The sequence below is a fragment of the Rhineura floridana genome, chromosome 5, assembly GCF_030035675.1.
Source record: "Rhineura floridana isolate rRhiFlo1 chromosome 5, rRhiFlo1.hap2, whole genome shotgun sequence".
NCBI lineage: Eukaryota > Metazoa > Chordata > Lepidosauria > Squamata > Rhineuridae > Rhineura > Rhineura floridana.
In genome coordinates this window covers 104,607,526-104,622,909 of record NC_084484.1, presented here as the reverse complement: position 1 = coordinate 104,622,909, position 15,384 = coordinate 104,607,526, and the positions used below count along the sequence as shown (strand labels likewise).

The 15,384-nt window shown below is 49.8% G+C and overlaps 2 protein-coding genes across 11 annotated transcripts in view; one reads left to right on the top strand and one right to left on the bottom strand.

Moving 5' to 3' along the window:
• Positions 1–884: 884 nt before the first annotated feature.
• RWDD2B (RWD domain containing 2B) lies at positions 885–15,108 on the bottom strand. 4 transcript variants are annotated; one of them, XM_061627865.1, is made up of 5 exons: positions 14,754–15,108; positions 12,113–12,340; positions 11,953–12,020; positions 2,756–3,118; positions 885–1,414 (listed from the first exon to the last, which is right to left on the bottom strand). In XM_061627865.1, the coding sequence occupies exons 2-5, from the start codon at positions 12,317–12,319 to the stop codon at positions 1,180–1,182; spliced, it is 873 nt and encodes a 290-aa protein (XP_061483849.1). In that variant the 5' UTR covers positions 12,320–12,340; positions 14,754–15,108; the 3' UTR covers positions 885–1,179. The 4 variants fall into 4 exon arrangements, with proteins under 4 accessions (XP_061483849.1, XP_061483852.1, XP_061483850.1 ...); XM_061627868.1 differs by having other exon boundaries at positions 14,600–14,776; XM_061627866.1 differs by lacking the exon at positions 14,754–15,108 and adding an exon at positions 14,579–14,668.
• USP16 (ubiquitin specific peptidase 16) overlaps positions 14,689–15,384 on the top strand; it is a 38,922-nt gene continuing 38,226 nt past the window's right edge. For 3 of the 7 annotated variants that reach the window (XM_061627862.1, XM_061627855.1, XM_061627859.1), the window contains exon 1: positions 15,102–15,379. The gene's annotated coding sequence lies outside the window, so the exon portion shown is untranslated. The other 4 variants (XM_061627856.1, XM_061627857.1, XM_061627858.1 and 1 more) reach the window with 3 other exon arrangements.

Below are 15,384 nucleotides of genomic sequence, written 5' to 3'. Positions count from 1 at the left end.
CTGGGGGGAGAAGAGAAAGAGTGGATTGCTTGGTGGGGTTTAGAGAGTTGTTTACCAGGAGGGAGGTGGAGTTCGGATTAGTATTGAGTAAAACCATATGCTTATGTGCCTTAAGAAGAAATCTTGTTAATCTTGTTAGCTTTGTTATCTGTAATAAATACTTAATTTGGTTTACCAAAGGCCTGATCCTTGGCTGGGGTTTCACAGACCAGAAGGGAGGGTAAGGTAATGACCAAGGCTGAAGGGGAACTGTAACAAATGGTGGCAGCGGTGAAGAGAATAACAATACCAGTATTCAGAGTCTCTGGGAATACTAGTATTGGGACGTTACTGGTGGTTGCCTAGCAGGGGGATCTGTTGAGATCTGTGCTAGAGCGGGGAGAGAAATCATAAGAGAGAGCGGTCCGGACTGGTGGAGTCCCTGGTGGTGCCTAGAGACAGGCAGTAACCACGAGCAGGTAGGAACCTGACAGGGAGAGCCAGGGAAGGACGCCTCACAGTGGCCACATATTGTGGTAACAAATTACATACTAAAAATTACACACTGTGAAGAAGTACCCATGAATGACACAAGCAAAACCAATCTACCTACATATTTTTGCTACTGCTAAAGTGGAAAACATGATGTCGTCAACCTTGAAAGCAGGTTATGTGTGTGTAGCAGCTCAATTCTCTGTAGAGTTAGGTGCATCTACACCCACTTATTTCAGTGAGTTTCTTAATTCTGTAAATGATTAAGCTGTGTATATTTGACATCAGTTAGTCAATGGAAATTATTTAGATGAACAGGCCAACTGGATTACTTTTACTCTTTGTCGTTAGCATTAAGATATTCTCCTAAAACCAGACTTGTTTGGGCATTCGATTTATCAGGTGTAAAACAGTAAAGTTTTCAGTAATTCTTTATAGATTAAAAAAAAAAAAGAATTAAAAACACAAGATCCAGCATTGTACCAGTGGATGTGAGGGGATTCTTCCCCAACACCACAGGCCCCAGTACCCCCGAAATTGCTCCAGAAGGTCCCACAACACATTTGGGATGCAGGAGTGAGAGGAGGAAGGGGAAGTCTTGTTTGCAAACAAAAGTTCATTGCAGGACAGCACAACTGGATATCACCTATAAGGGATTAAAAAACTTTCATTTAAATTTTCCAATGGATTTTTCCATCTTGTAATACTCTATTGTCCTTCAACTCCAAAGTACAGTTGAAAAATACTGGCACATCCACTGTCAAGTAAAAAATGATACAATTGTCCCAAATCCATGTGATTTCCTCTGGCACCATGTACATCAAATATTTTTTCTTCGAAAGCCAAAAACTTCTTTTGTGTTCCCATTTCAGCTTCAGCCCCTTCTAAGCAAATGTCTTCTCTGTGACGAATTAAAATTCGCTGCCATGATAATCTTCTGATTCTAAATACGAGAGAATTGCAAATTCAGAAAACAGTATGCTCTGTCCAACTTAAATTACTTCTGAGTATGTCCTGTTGAAATCGATAGGATGTATTGAAAATGGAAATGGACTGCCTTCAAGTTGGCTACCATATGAATAGGGTTTTCATGGTAAGCAGCATTCAGAGGCTAGTCCTCCCCAGCTGGCTAGGGCCTGCTCAGCTTGCCACAGCTGCACAAGCCAGCCCCTTCCTTGTCCTCAACTGCCAGATGGGGGGCAACTGGGCTCCTTGGGACTATGCAGCTTGCCCATGGCTGCACAGGTGGCAGGGCACGTAACCCCTGAGCCACTCACTGTGGGGGTCATCATTAGCTGGCCCTTTACACCCAGGAGACAAAAGCGGGATTTGAACTCACAGATTGGACTCCCAGCCAGGCTCTCCTCCCCTCTGTGCGTCTCTACTAACTTAAATCCCATTGTTTTTAATGGAATTTAAGTCATGAGTGACTTTGCTTTGATGGAATATTGTAAAAGGAATAACATTATTCAAATATGACAAACCTTTCCTTATGTGCAAACCTTTCCTTTGTTTACCACTCCACGTTATTCCAGTACAACAATCCTATTTTCTATTAATATAGTCAAAGTTGTACAACTAAGTTACAGAGGCATACTCTCCTAGGCACTTGAAACCAATTAATCTAGCATTTCAATATATATAAAACAAAGATTAAACATTTTAGGTTTGTGGCAGCCTTGTCAATAAGGATTGAGGGTGATCAGTTCATTCATGGCTCTGGTAACCCACTTCCCCAGCTTGCTTGCTTCTACTTTATGTGTTTTGCCTGTTTCTTCTGCCAGCAGAGGGCAGAGCCACAGCTTTGCATCATGTTTTTCTCTATGAAAAAACAGTGGTGCACTGTAGCCACTGACAATCTCAGCATGCCCTCTTTCTGTTAGGTGTACACACACAGGTGCTTGAAATATGGATCCAACTGTTACTTGCCAAAAATGATCATGCAACTGCTTAATTACAGTGTTAATTTATGGTGCTGAAAAATATAACTGGCAGAAAAAATACACAAAGGATTTTGAATATACAAAAACAATTTCAGGAATTTAGAACTGAAGTTGACCAACAGAAGGTAGACGCTCAAGAACCTCAGTGGCGACTGGTGGCTCCATATCAGTGGAGCAGTGGAATCTACTCCAGGTTTTAGTCCAAACTTTCAAGCTTCACCTTGAATAGCTCCTTGAAAGTTCATACTAAAACCTAGAGCAGATTCCACTGCCCCACTGTCATGGAGCCACCAACTGCCACTGAAGAACCTTAAATGCAAGATTTAACATGAAAAACCAACCTTGCCCAAAACTCCTCACACATGCTCTGTTGCCCTTCTACACAAATTATACCTGGTTTCCCAGGCATGCTAAATCCAGACAAAGAGAGCTCTTTAGCCCAATCTACTATATTCTTTCTTTTTTGTTTGTTATAAATATGATGACTGTATATCCAGATTCTAGTAAAAACATCCTCTGATTTTTGTACACTTGATTTCATCATATTGGAAGATGAGGGATCTTTGCTGATGTAAGCAGTGGCGTGATCTTTAACCCATTCTCTTGCACTTAATATGCAGACTTCACCAGCACAGTGTTCCTTCAAGTAGGCTATAAGATCTGTGTTCAGCTGAACCTGTTGTGATCGGCTGATAGATGGACATCTAAAGGGGGAGAAAAAATGGCATAGTTTAGAATATATAGAACGAAAATATAAAAGTTCTGTTGAGATTAAATGCAAGAATTGTTCTAGATTAAGCTATTCTCTTTCACTAAAATAATGAACTTTGAGTGTGCTTAACTTGGCTAGATCTTGCTGAGTATTTATGTGCACTGTGAAAATTGCTTTTATTAGAATGTTTTAATGCATACTAACAAATTAAGACCACAGTCTTAATACTATCTACAGATGAAAAAAACACAGTAGATAGATATGTTTTGGAAAACATTACTGTATGGGCATAATGTTCCTAGCTTAATAAACCATAGTTTACTTCCTATCTACATGTTTTATTATTAGCTTGTTTAAGGGTTTTTTTTGGTATCTTTCTTTTTAATCACTTTGGGGATTTCTGATGAAAGGTGGCATATAAAATTCTAAAATAAATAAATAGCTTATTAAAATGGGAACAAGTATCAATTCTTTCCCCTTTTCCCTCTTCACCACCTTCCATTATGTGCCTGCTTTGGTGCTTCATTCCTGCTCTTTTTAAACCACAATTCCTCATTATGTCCAATATGGTTTAATGTCAGTTTACTAACAAACACTTAAGATCCTAGTTAGTAAATGAACATTAAATTGCAATTCCCTTTTTTGGACATAACATGGAACTGTGGTTTAAAGAGACCAGGTGGCATGAGGTGAATGAGCAGGCCCAACACCATTACCCAGCTTTAAACACTATATGATTACCTCAGGTTCCATTAACTTGTTTCTTAGTGGTATTGTTTTCAAAGTATGCAGTTACTATAGAAATTGGGTGACATCACATCATAAACTGCAATCCTAACTGTGGGTTGTATCCAACAAAGTCATTATGTGAAATCATCTTTCACTCATGCAAGATAATCTCCCCTCCCTCTCCTCCCCCCTTGCACTTCTTGCCCTTTCATTCCCCCAGGAACAGATTTTTGGGGGTGCACACAAGAAGAGGGGGAGTGGAAGTTCTGTTGTATGAGTGGAAGTCATTCCGCTCATGCAATTACTTCATGGGATTCAACTCCATATCTACTCAGAAGTAAAATGGAAATGGACTGCCTTCAAGTCGATCCCGACTTATGGCTACCCTATGAATAGGGTTTTCATGGTAAGCGGTATTCAGAGGGGGTTTACCATTGCCTCCCTCTGAGGCTAGTCCTCCCCAGCTGGCTAGGGCCTGCTCAGCTTGCCACAGCTGCACAAGCCAACCCCTGCCTTGTCCGCAACTGCCAGCTGGGGGCAACTGGGCTCCTTGGGACTATGCAGCTTGCCCACAGCTGCACAGATAGCAGGGCATGTAACCCCTGAGCCACTCACTGTGGGATGATCTTTAGCTGGCCTTTGACACCCAGGAGACATGAGCGGGGATTTGAACTCACAGACTCTGGACTCCCAGCCAGGCTCTCCTCCCCACTGTGCTATACCAGCTACACTCAGAAGTAAGCCCTATTAAATTCAATGGGGTTTACATCCAGGTAAATGGCGTTTGGCTACAGTCTAAGTGACCATACAACTAACAAAGATACCATGCCTAAGTCCCCTTACACTGATATAAGTTGCCACTTTAACAGTGGTACATCTCCTTCAATGAACTATGAATCCCGTTCCGTGCCCGGGACCTACCGGGCAGAGGGACGAGCTTGCGGCCGCTGTCGATGTCCCGGCCGCCATCTTGGAGGGGATGCGTGCACACACGGCGCGCTGGCGCGCCGTCGTGTGACGCGGCAGGGAGGCGGGGCAGCTGAAGGCTATTTAAGGCCGCCCCGCCTGCTTCCCGCCATCCAGTTCAAATTTCGGCGGCCGCAGCAGCAGCAGCTTCGGCTCGGCGCGGCATCTTTCGGCGGCAGCTTCGGCGGGGCTCCTTTTGGCAGCAGCTTCGGCAGGGCTTCTTTTGGCGGCAATCGCGGCAGCAGCAGCTTCGGCGAGGCGCGGCTCCTTTCAGCGGCAATTTCGGCAGCAGCCGCTTCGGCGCGGCTTCTTTGCCGGCGCACGTGGGCCTCCGGAGGCTTCCTGAGGCCAGGGTGGCTGGGCGGCAGCGGGCCCCCCCCCCAGCCTCATTGAGAGACAGGGAGGCAGCGGCGGCTGGCACCAAGGCCTATGCGGCGAGGATCCTGGGGCAGTCACTACGAGGCGGCAGCGCAGGATCGGATCCAGCAGCGGCGAGGACCACAGGCTAGGCGGCCTTTGGCCGGCAACTTTTAAATTTAATTATTAATTTTAATTAACGCGGGGGTAGGTGGGGCACGACCCCAACCATCAATCCTTGCCACGTGCAGGGCAATTAGGCTCCTCTCCAGGATAATTGGGTGCCGGGAGGGGGTATTGAATAAGCAGGCGGGCCCTTTCACAACGTTTTGAAATCACGTCATTTTGTAAGCGGGGCCCCTATCTCCCTCTAGTATGCCACCTAAGAAAGGACAAGGGGGGCCAAAAGGGAAAGGAAAGGCCCCCAGAGCAGGGGGGAGATGCCCACCCCCAGCGGCGGAGGGGGCAAGGAGTGGGGAGGGGCCACCATGGGCGGCCATATTAGCCAGGTTGGAAGCCCTAGAGCATGGCTCAGGCCATCCTAGTGCACCTCGGGACCAACCTGGGACAGGGAAGAAGAAGGACCCACCACCCAAACGGTCTCGGGGGAAAACGCAGCGGCCAGTGAACAGTGCTGATGCAGGGGCTGATGCTTCCATCTTAGCGCGACTGGATGTGCTGGAGGCCGGGCTCAGGGCTGAGGCGAGGACGCCCAGCATAGAGCCAGGCGCAACTCCCACCTTGCAAGCAGCCCCAACAATGCAGCCCGCACAAGGACCTTCGGCGGAAAGCACACAGGGTGAGTCCTCTATCATGCCACAACAACAAGGGCAGCGGCAGTGGAGCTGGGCCCCCTGGGGGTACCCCTACTGGCCCTTTTCCCCACCAGCGGTAACCGAGGGATATGGGCAGGCAGGGACCCCCGCCGGCGGGGGGGAGGTTACGCCACAGCAGCAGCATCCCCTAAGGGAGGCCTGCGAGCAGGTCTGGCACCTCGCTGCTGGGACGGCGACGGAAGGAGGGCATCAGCCCGCCCTGTCTGCCAACCCCCCTGCAAAGATATCCGACCCCCTGGGATCAGTCAGAGAGGGGGCCATACCTTTTGGGGAAACGTCTGCCCCACTGGGTTTTCATCTTCTGCCTGCTACGAAGGACAGAATATGGAGGGGAGAGTATGTGGACCTATTCTCGCTCTTGTACAGGGAGCCGGTTGGGAAGGATAAGGATAAAGGGGAACATGCAGAGCCCGATAGGCCCAAGCGCCGACGGGTAGAGCGCTCTTGGTCTAACTGGCTGCCTGCATTCCTTACGTACATGGGGGTGGTAATACAGAGGCAGCCTCATAGGGCCTCGGTACTGATCAAATACCTCGATATCATATACCGGGGCTACTCTGAGTTTCAAGGGACGGCATGGCTGGACTACGACCAGGCGTTCCATATGAGGGCGGCTTTTGATACATCCCTCCCCTGGGACAAAAAGGAGGCTGACCTGTGGCTGCAATTTATGGCACATTCTAGACCCATGGCAGGTGATAGGGCGGACAGCGGCCATCTCTTGGCGCGCCAGGCATCAGCAACTGCTTCCCGCGGGCCTGCGGGGCAGGGGGTTCAACCCCGCCTGCTTTGCTGGGAGTTCAGCTCGCGTGGCCTTTGCGGTCGGAGCCCGTGCAGGTTCAGACATGAATGTGCCATATGTGGGGGCCCCCACGCCTGCACTAGCTGCCCCAGGGGCCGCCCCTTCAGGGGTGGAAACAGGGATTCGGCTGGCGCAAGGAAGACAGGGGCTGCAGGCGCAGCTCAGGGAAAGGGGCCCCAGCCCAATTAAAATTGCCGAGCTCCAACACTTACTCTACCTTTACCCCCTAGTCCAAGATGCCCAGTTTTTACTCGAAGGCTTCACAGTGGGTTTTCGGATCCCCTATTTGGGTCCCAGGCGACCTTTCATGTCCCGCAACCTTAAGTCAGTGGAAGGCATGGAATCAGTTCTGAGAGAAAAAATTAGGAAGGAAGTAGTAGCCGGCCGGGTTTTGGGCCCCTTTGCTGCACCACCCATCCCCTCACTCAGAGTTTCCCCGTTGGGCCTCGTCCCCAAGAGGGCACCAGGTGAATTTCGCCTGATACACCACCTGTCCTTTCCACAGGGTGAGTCAGTCAATGACTTCATCCCAGCGGAGCTGTGCTCAGTCCGCTACACATCATTCGACTGTGCTGTACGAATGGTCAGGGACTGCGGGGTTGGGGCCCTTATGGGAAAGTGTGACATCAAGTCTGCTTTCCGCCTCCTCCCGGTCCACCCACAGGACTTCGAGCTGTTGGGCTTGGCTTTTGAGGGTGAATATTACGTGGACAGGGCATTGCCTATGGGCTGCTCTATATCATGCTCTGTTTTCGAGCGCTTCAGCTCCTTCTTGGAGTGGGCGGTCAAGAGGCGCGCAGGCTTGCAATCAGTGGTACACTATTTGGATGACTACCTGTTCGCGGGCCCTGCGGACTCAGGCACCTGTAGGGCGTTCATGGCACATTTCGCGGGGCTGGCTGGGGAGCTGGGCGTCCCCCTCGCGGCCGAGAAAACTGAGGGCCCATCCACCGCTATCACGTTTCTGGGCATCGAGATAGATACGGTGGCCCAATGCTGCAGGCTCCCTCATGACAAGTTGGGGGCCCTCAGGGAGAAGATCTCAGAGGTGGTCAGTTCTAATAAGGTGACATTAGCCACTCTCCAACGGCTGGCAGGCCATCTGAACTTTGCCTGCAGGGTTGTAGCGCCCGGCCGTGCCTTTGTGCGGCGCGTATATGACGCCATGGCTGGCCTATCACGATCCTACCACCGCACACGGGTGACAGCCGCTCTTAGGGCTGACCTGACAGTGTGGTCCACCTTCTTGCGGGAATTTAATGGGGTCTCCCTATGGAGAAGGGATCGCCTGTTGGAGGCAGAGCTACAGGTGCACTCCGATGCCTCGGGTGCCTTCGGTTTTGGGGTCATTCTTCATGACTCATGGTGCCACGGCAGCTGGCCGCAGGGCTGGACACTGGCTGGCCTGACCAGAGACCTGACGTTCTTGGAGTTCTTCCCCATTGTCGTGGCCGTACACCTCTGGCCCGACAAGTTGTGTAATTCCTCAGTCCACTTTTGGTGCGACAACCTCCCCACAGTGCACGTTATTAACACCCTGTCCTCTAGAAACCCCAACGTTATGCTTCTGGTGCGAGCATTCGTGCTCCAATGTCTTCGCTGTAATATTCAGTTCCTGGCGCGCCACGTTCCGGGTATTGACAATAGTATTGCTGATGCTCTATCACGGAACCAGATGGAGAAGTTTCGCCAGCTGGCACCGTGGGCAAGGGCTCTGCCGGAGGTGTTCCCCCCAGCGCTATGGGAGATTGGAGGATTGAATCAGAAAGGGCCATAAGCCTTTCTGTGGCGCCCAGCACTTTGGCCAGCTACCAGGGGGCAGGTAGGGATCTATCAAACTTCAGAGAGTCCAGGGGTTACGCCCAGGAGTGGCCCATCCCGGTCGAGCAGCTTATGGAGTTCTGCGTGGAGGGGAAACGGAGAGGCCTTTCAGTCAGGACCATCAAAGGTAAGCTCTCAGGCCTCGCTTTCCTAGCGAAGGCACGGGGCTTTCAGGACTACACGGGTGACTTTAGGGTGCGCCGGATGCTGGAGGGTTGGTCCCGCGAGCGCCCTTGCCCCCCGGATGCACGCCTCCCCTTTTCCCCGGAGCTATTGTTTGGCCTGCAGGGACAGTGGAAGCACTTGTGTTCTTCCCCTTTCGAGGCCCTGCTATATCATGCTGCGGCCCTCACTTTGTTTTTTGGGGCCTTCCGAATTGGGGAGGTGGTGGCGGCTTCTAAGATGGATAACTCCCTCCGAGCTCTGCTAGTCTCCGACCTCAGCTGGAGGGCAGAGCGGGCCCTCCTGCGGCTCAGGCGGTCTAAAACGGACCAGCATGGTAAGGGGCGCCTGGTGGTATTAGCCCCATGCCGGCAGCAAGAACTCTGCCCAGTAACAGCCCTGCGCGGTTTTGTGGTAGCGAGGGGGTCGCAGTCAGGGTACCTATTCATACATAGGAACTCCCAGCCCCTTACCAGATACCAGTTCTGGTCCGTGGCGAAGGCCGCACTGGGGAATTTAGGCGTGGACCCCAGTAAGTTCGGGACACACTCCTTCCGGATAGGCGCGGCCTCCACGGCGGCCCTATTGGGCTTCTCTAAAGACAGGCTTCAGGCTGTGGGCGGGTGGTCCTCGGACGCGTACAAGGCCTACGTTAGACCACTTGCTGACACACACGATGCCAGCGGCTAGATGTTGGCCCCCCCAGGGCCCCCCCATTGTTACCCAATGTCGTTGTTGTTTCAACAGATCACTGGACAAGATTGGAGCAGCCACGCATCCTCCTATGTGGCCACAGTATGATGTTCTGGGCGGGCCGCAGGACGGCGAAGTCTCGCTTTGGCACGCAGCTGGGGCTCAGTCAATGGGCCGCAGTGCGGTGGCTGGGACGTCGGGGGATGCGTTGGGACGGGCTCCTGCCAGCCTTGTTTCAACCGGCTGTGGAAGTGGCAGTGCCCCAGGTGCTGGTGATCCACCTCGGGGGCAACGACTTGGGTCTGTTAAAGGGCAAGGCCCTAATTGAACAGGCATGCGGTGACCTCCGGGCCATTGCACGTCGCTGGCCGGGGGTGCACTTAGTGTGGTCAGACATCCTGCCGCGCAGGAGGTGGAATTGTGCCGGTGACCCACGAGGGATGGACAGGGCACGGAAAAAGGTGAACAGGCAAATTCAGAGGGCCCTTAGGGACTTGGGAGGTTCTGTCATCCACCACCCAGAGGTGGGCCACAACAAGCTTGAGCTGTTTCGGCCTGACGGCGTCCATTTGACGGACACGGGCAACGACATCTTTCTAAGGGACCTGCAGAAGGGTTTACACCAGATTCTTATCGGGTGTGGGGTAAAGGGGGACTAAGCAGAGGCTTGTCCCCCTTCTGTGGCGAAGAAGTGCGGGGAAAGGTTAAAAGGAAAGGGCAGCTAGGTGACACCTTTAGGCACCTTTGGGGGTGACAGGCGGTCCGGAGGCCTGCAGCTCAGGGCTACACGGCCCGGGGACAGGGTACGGGCTGCCTTTGGGGCCAACGTGCCTCATCCGCTCGGAGTTTCAGGGCTCCGAGGGGCGGTGATGCGGGTTGGACCCCCTACACATCTTCAGGGTGTGGCTGGAGCTGGGGGGCTGGCACAGGGCAGCCCCAGGCTCAGGCAGGGCATGGTCGCCCGATAGCTGCTAACAGGCTTTGCCTGGATCACCAGAATGCCCCGCCCTTAATCTCCCTTCTGCAGGTTCATTATTCAATTGATTCTGTTTAAATAATGTGGCCCATTATTTACCCAAGCAATGGTGTCTGTGTTTTATTTCGGCAATAGGCCGCAATCCCGTTCCGTGCCCGGGACCTACCGGGCAGAGGGACGAGCTTGCGGCCGCTGTCGATGTCCCGGCCGCCATCTTGGAGGGGATGCGTGCACACACGGCGCGCTGGCGCGCCGTCGTGTGACGCGGCAGGGAGGCGGGGCGGCTGAAGGCTATTTAAGGCCGCCCCGCCTGCTTCCCGCCATCCAGTTCAAATTTCGGCGGCACCCGCCCGACCCTCCCTCTGCTGCAGTGTGATCCATTTGGTCGCTACGGGGCCGACTAGGAATTTTTGGCCTGCCTGCCTCGCTTTGCTGGCAGGTTTCTTTTGCCTACTCCACACTGTGGTTGGGGGGAGGGGTCAAGGGTTAGCACGGGTGCCCCTGGGGTCAATAGGCTGATTGGGCTGTTTAGTCTGAATTGTTAACGGTCACTTTTGGAGTGCAAGCGAGGAAGTGCGGGGAAAGGTTAAAAGGAAAGGGCAGCTAGGTGACACCTTTAGGCACCTTTGGGGGTGACAGGCGGTCCGGAGGCCTGCAGCTCAGGGCTACACAGCCCGGGGACAGGGTACGGGCCGCCTTTGGGGCCAACGTGCCTCATCCGCTCGGTGTTTCAGGGCTCCGAGGGGCGGTGATGCGGGTTGGACCCCCTACACATCTTCAGGGTGTGGCTGGAGCTGGGGGGCTGGCACAGGGCAGCCCCAGGCTCAGGCAGGGCATGGTCGCCCGATAGCTGCTAACAGGCTTTGCCTGGATCACCAGAATGCCCCGCCCTTAATCTCCCTTCTGCAGGTTCATTATTCAATTGATTCTGTTTAAATAAAGTGGCCCATTATTTACCCAAGCAATGGTGTCTGTGTTTTATTTCGGCAATAGGCCGCAATCACCTTTGCTTGTTTTTACATCTCAATAGTGCCCCAACTGTGTGCTGTTTGCTTGAAAATATCCATTCCTCAGAACCAAACAATACATATTGCATGTAATTGTAGCCTAATGGCTCTTTCGTTGCTCGAAGAGCTGCTTCAAAAGAATTAGGAGTGAAGAATCAGACAGGAGTAGTGTCCTATGTCTTTGTCCCTGAATAATGATAGACCCTACCCAATTTTCCATTTATGAATGAGAACATTCTGCAGTGAGCATAGGCTCACACAGTTTTCTTCCCTTTCCTCCTTTGTGCGTGAAGGAATGAAATTTAAACACTCACTTTGCTCTGGGGGGAAAAGTTACATAATTGAAGTCTCACTGCAGTCATAAGAATCATTATTCTACATAGAACAGTTAAATTTAGATGGCTTATGTTGCAACATAACAAACATGGTGCATTTTAACTTTTAGCCCACCTTTCTCCATATAAAAATATGTAGTACCTGACAGTAATTTCTGGAAGAACAGCTGGATATTTTAATGGGAAAGCACAAGACAAAGGAAGTGGAACCTAGAAAGAGATTTTTAAAAAATTAAAATGGAGATTATGAAAAATCTAGTCTCAAATAGCATACCTATTCTTTCAAAACAATGGTACATTACCTTATTTCCATCTGTAGTTTCTAATTCTAAATTCAGCATAAACTGTATTTTTGAAGATGGCACTTCCAGGGTACATCTCTCAACATGATCCTTCAGTTCTGCTAAAGCGAGTTGGTCAGTCAGCTTAAATTCATCTTCATTAGGAAACATACTAGAAAGCAAATCTAATTCAGAAAGTTGTAGTTCAGCTTCTTCCAAATTGCTCATTTTGATATTTTTATGTGATTCCTAAAGAAGTTAGGGAAAAATAGTGTTAGTATTTGCAGCTTCTAGTGCTGTATATGGCTATATTTGAGGGGACAGACACTTGAAATCTTCAGCTGGTTCCAGAATAGTACTTTTTATTTTTAGTTTCAGTTATCCATATTCAAGAGTTGGAATCACAGATTCTCATTAACATTATTTTATTGGAAGCCCAATCCTATTCACATTTACTTGAATGATTCAATTTACTTCCAAATAACCTCATAGGATTGTAAACGTGCATCCCAGTTCTATGCATGCTTTATGTGATCAATGGTGTTTGCAGTGCAATCCTACACACACACACACACACACACACACACACACACACACAATGCTGATGGCATGTGTGTGTTAAGATATCACATAATTTCCTTTTGGCTGGTTGGAGGGCCCTGTGGTGGAGGCCCCAGCTTCAAGTGGGAAGCTACTACCAGCAGTAGGGTAGAGCACCAGCAGCTTTGGATTTACTGGATTCAAGCCCTGTGGATACCCCAAGTAGTACAACACTTGGGCCTCAGTCAAAATTCATGCAAACAAATCACACACACACACACACCTTCTGCCCTGGCCAGTTTAAACTAGCAGGACTTGGGGTACAATGGGCAATCACCTGCTCTGCTGATCTCTGACCAGGATTAGGATTGCTCTGACACTTCCAGATAAGCTTGCATACGATTGTGGCCCTACAGTGCAATCCCATACATGTACACTCAGAAGCAAGTACTATGGAGTTCAATAGCAAAAGGATACAGGACTGCAGCCTTAGGTTCATTCATTACAGCTCACTGATTAGTGTATCTTGTAGAATATATGAGTTTCCAAATACAATAAATAAAATAAATAAACTGACAAACTTTTGAGGTATACACATGAAACATCTTAGATATGCATCTGAAAAAATATTGCGTAAGCATGGACCAAGCAGCACATTCTTACGATGTTTACTCAAAAGTAACATCACAATCCAGTGTGGCTATGATTGCAACCCTCTTTGAGCTGACATGCACCCAAACAAGTCTACACAATTAATGTGAGCAAATCTGAGATTGTATGTACTTCAGGGCTAGCCCAAGATGTTTTGCTGCCTGAGGTGAAGGACAAGGTGCTCCCACATTTCATCTGCAGAAGCCAAATGAGTCTTATTTCAGCAATAGGAATGGGACAACATCCTCCACTGCAGCCCATCAGGCAGAGTGAAGCAACCACCTCGGGAGGCAGATCCTGGAGGGGAAGCAGTAGCAGGCTCATTGTTGTGCCTGAGCCCTCCAGCTATTTCCCTTTGTTGGAGGATAGAGTTGTGTGTGTGCCACATGACCTGTCCTGCATCCCCATAACTGGCCTGTTGCCCTAGGTGCATTGGAGGATGCTCCCTTCGCTTGTACTTACGAAAGACTCAACTGCAACTCTACTCTTGGGAATGGGGGCACCATCCTGACCTTTGCCTCAGAGAGCAAAATGCCTTTGGCTGGCCCTGGGAGGCAGGCTAACACAGGGGGCACAGAGCGGGCAGAAGGGGTGAAGACATTTACTGTATTGCATACTGATGCACTGCACTTCAAAGAAATAGCCTGTGGCACCTTAAAGCCTAACAAATTATGGCATATGCTTTTGTGGACTCAAGCTAACAGATGCATGAAGTGAAATCTTAGTAGACAGGTATATAGAGGATAAAACTGTAAGGTGGGGTTTTAATGGCAATGAGACGCAAATATGTTAAACTGGCAGACTTTTCCAGAGCAATCCTATGCATGCTTACTCAGAAGTAATACACAGTCTGCTTAATGGTGCATGTACCCAGGTTAAGAGCACACAGGACTGCAGCCTCAGATGTTGAAACTCAGAACACCATACATTTGTCATATTGTTCAATATCCAGGGCATCCTGCATTAGGCACTTTCGTTTCTCTTTAAGCAGATAGTTGCTGTGAGTCAATTGTTTGTATTAATGGATAATATCCAATGTTAGTCATGCTCAAAGTAAATTTACTGAAACAGTGGACTTAAATATTTAAGTCGACTGGTTTCAATTGGTCTTCTTTGAGTATTATTTAGTTGGATATCACCCTATGTTTCGATATGGATATAGAATCTGTTATCTAACTACATAGAAACAACAACAACTAAGGATCGTGAGTCCCTCTCTTTGCTGTTATCAGGGATTATATGCCACTAGTCAATGCCACACTAAAAGCTTAAATTTCTCAAGTAGTTTCTTTCTACCTATGAGACGCCCGTACTTGCCTCCCGGAGGGTCGGGCGCACACTGACTTCCACAATAAATCCGGAAGCTTGACTCAGTTTAGTTTGTAAATCTATGCAATTTAAATCGGGACCACAGACGCCTTCCCCTCTCGTGTGGTCCTCCCAGAAATTCCATTCCCGGCAGTCCACGTACCGGAAGTCCCGGATGAGCAAAGTGGCCCTTCTATGGTAAGAGATCTATGCTCACGGGCCACCAACCGCTTTGTTGCTGCTGTACATCCCCGCTTCAGACGCAGAAATGTGTCGTTAAAAATTTAGATTCAGGACATTTTTTTCCTGAAGTAAGGAGTGTGAGCGCAGCGAATATCTCGGGACTCCACCAGTTCATAACGCGTAGCCCTCCACTCCTGCGGTTGATCCGTCTTCTTCGCTGGACGCAACGTAGGAACGTTTTCCTATTGGTTTCGGCTTTTGTCAGTAAGGGCAGAATAGGCGGGCTGAGAAGGAGGTGAAATGGCCAATCAAAGGGGGGCTGCTTCTACCGGGCAAGATGCGATGCGTTCTGGTTGAAATTACAATACCAGCACCAGCAACTCGTCTGCTGGGGGAGGGGGAAGAGTAGGACTAGGCCAGTCTTGAACTCTGTGCTTCGTTCTCTGATTCTCTCCATCCCCCTCCCCTCCCGGAAGTGTTGAGGGATGACTCTCTGCAAAAGTTGTCACGGGGCACCTTGCCATGTTGGCCGTTGGTATCTCAAGGCACGCGATGCTGTTGCTTTGCTTATTTATTTTTCCTTCGAAAGGCTCTTGGCGTAAAAACGTGAG

Coding starts and splice junctions, on each gene's coding strand:
- RWDD2B (XM_061627865.1), bottom strand. CDS start 12,319: ATGAGCAATTTGGAAGAAGCTGAACTACAACTTTCTGAATTAGATTTG. Junction 12,021..12,112: donor AAACTACAGATGGAAATAAG/GTAATGTACCAT, acceptor ATCTCTTTCTAG/GTTCCACTTCCTTTGTCTTG. Junction 3,119..11,952: donor CTTCCAGAAATTACTGTCAG/GTACTACATATT, acceptor CTCCCCCTTTAG/ATGTCCATCTATCAGCCGAT.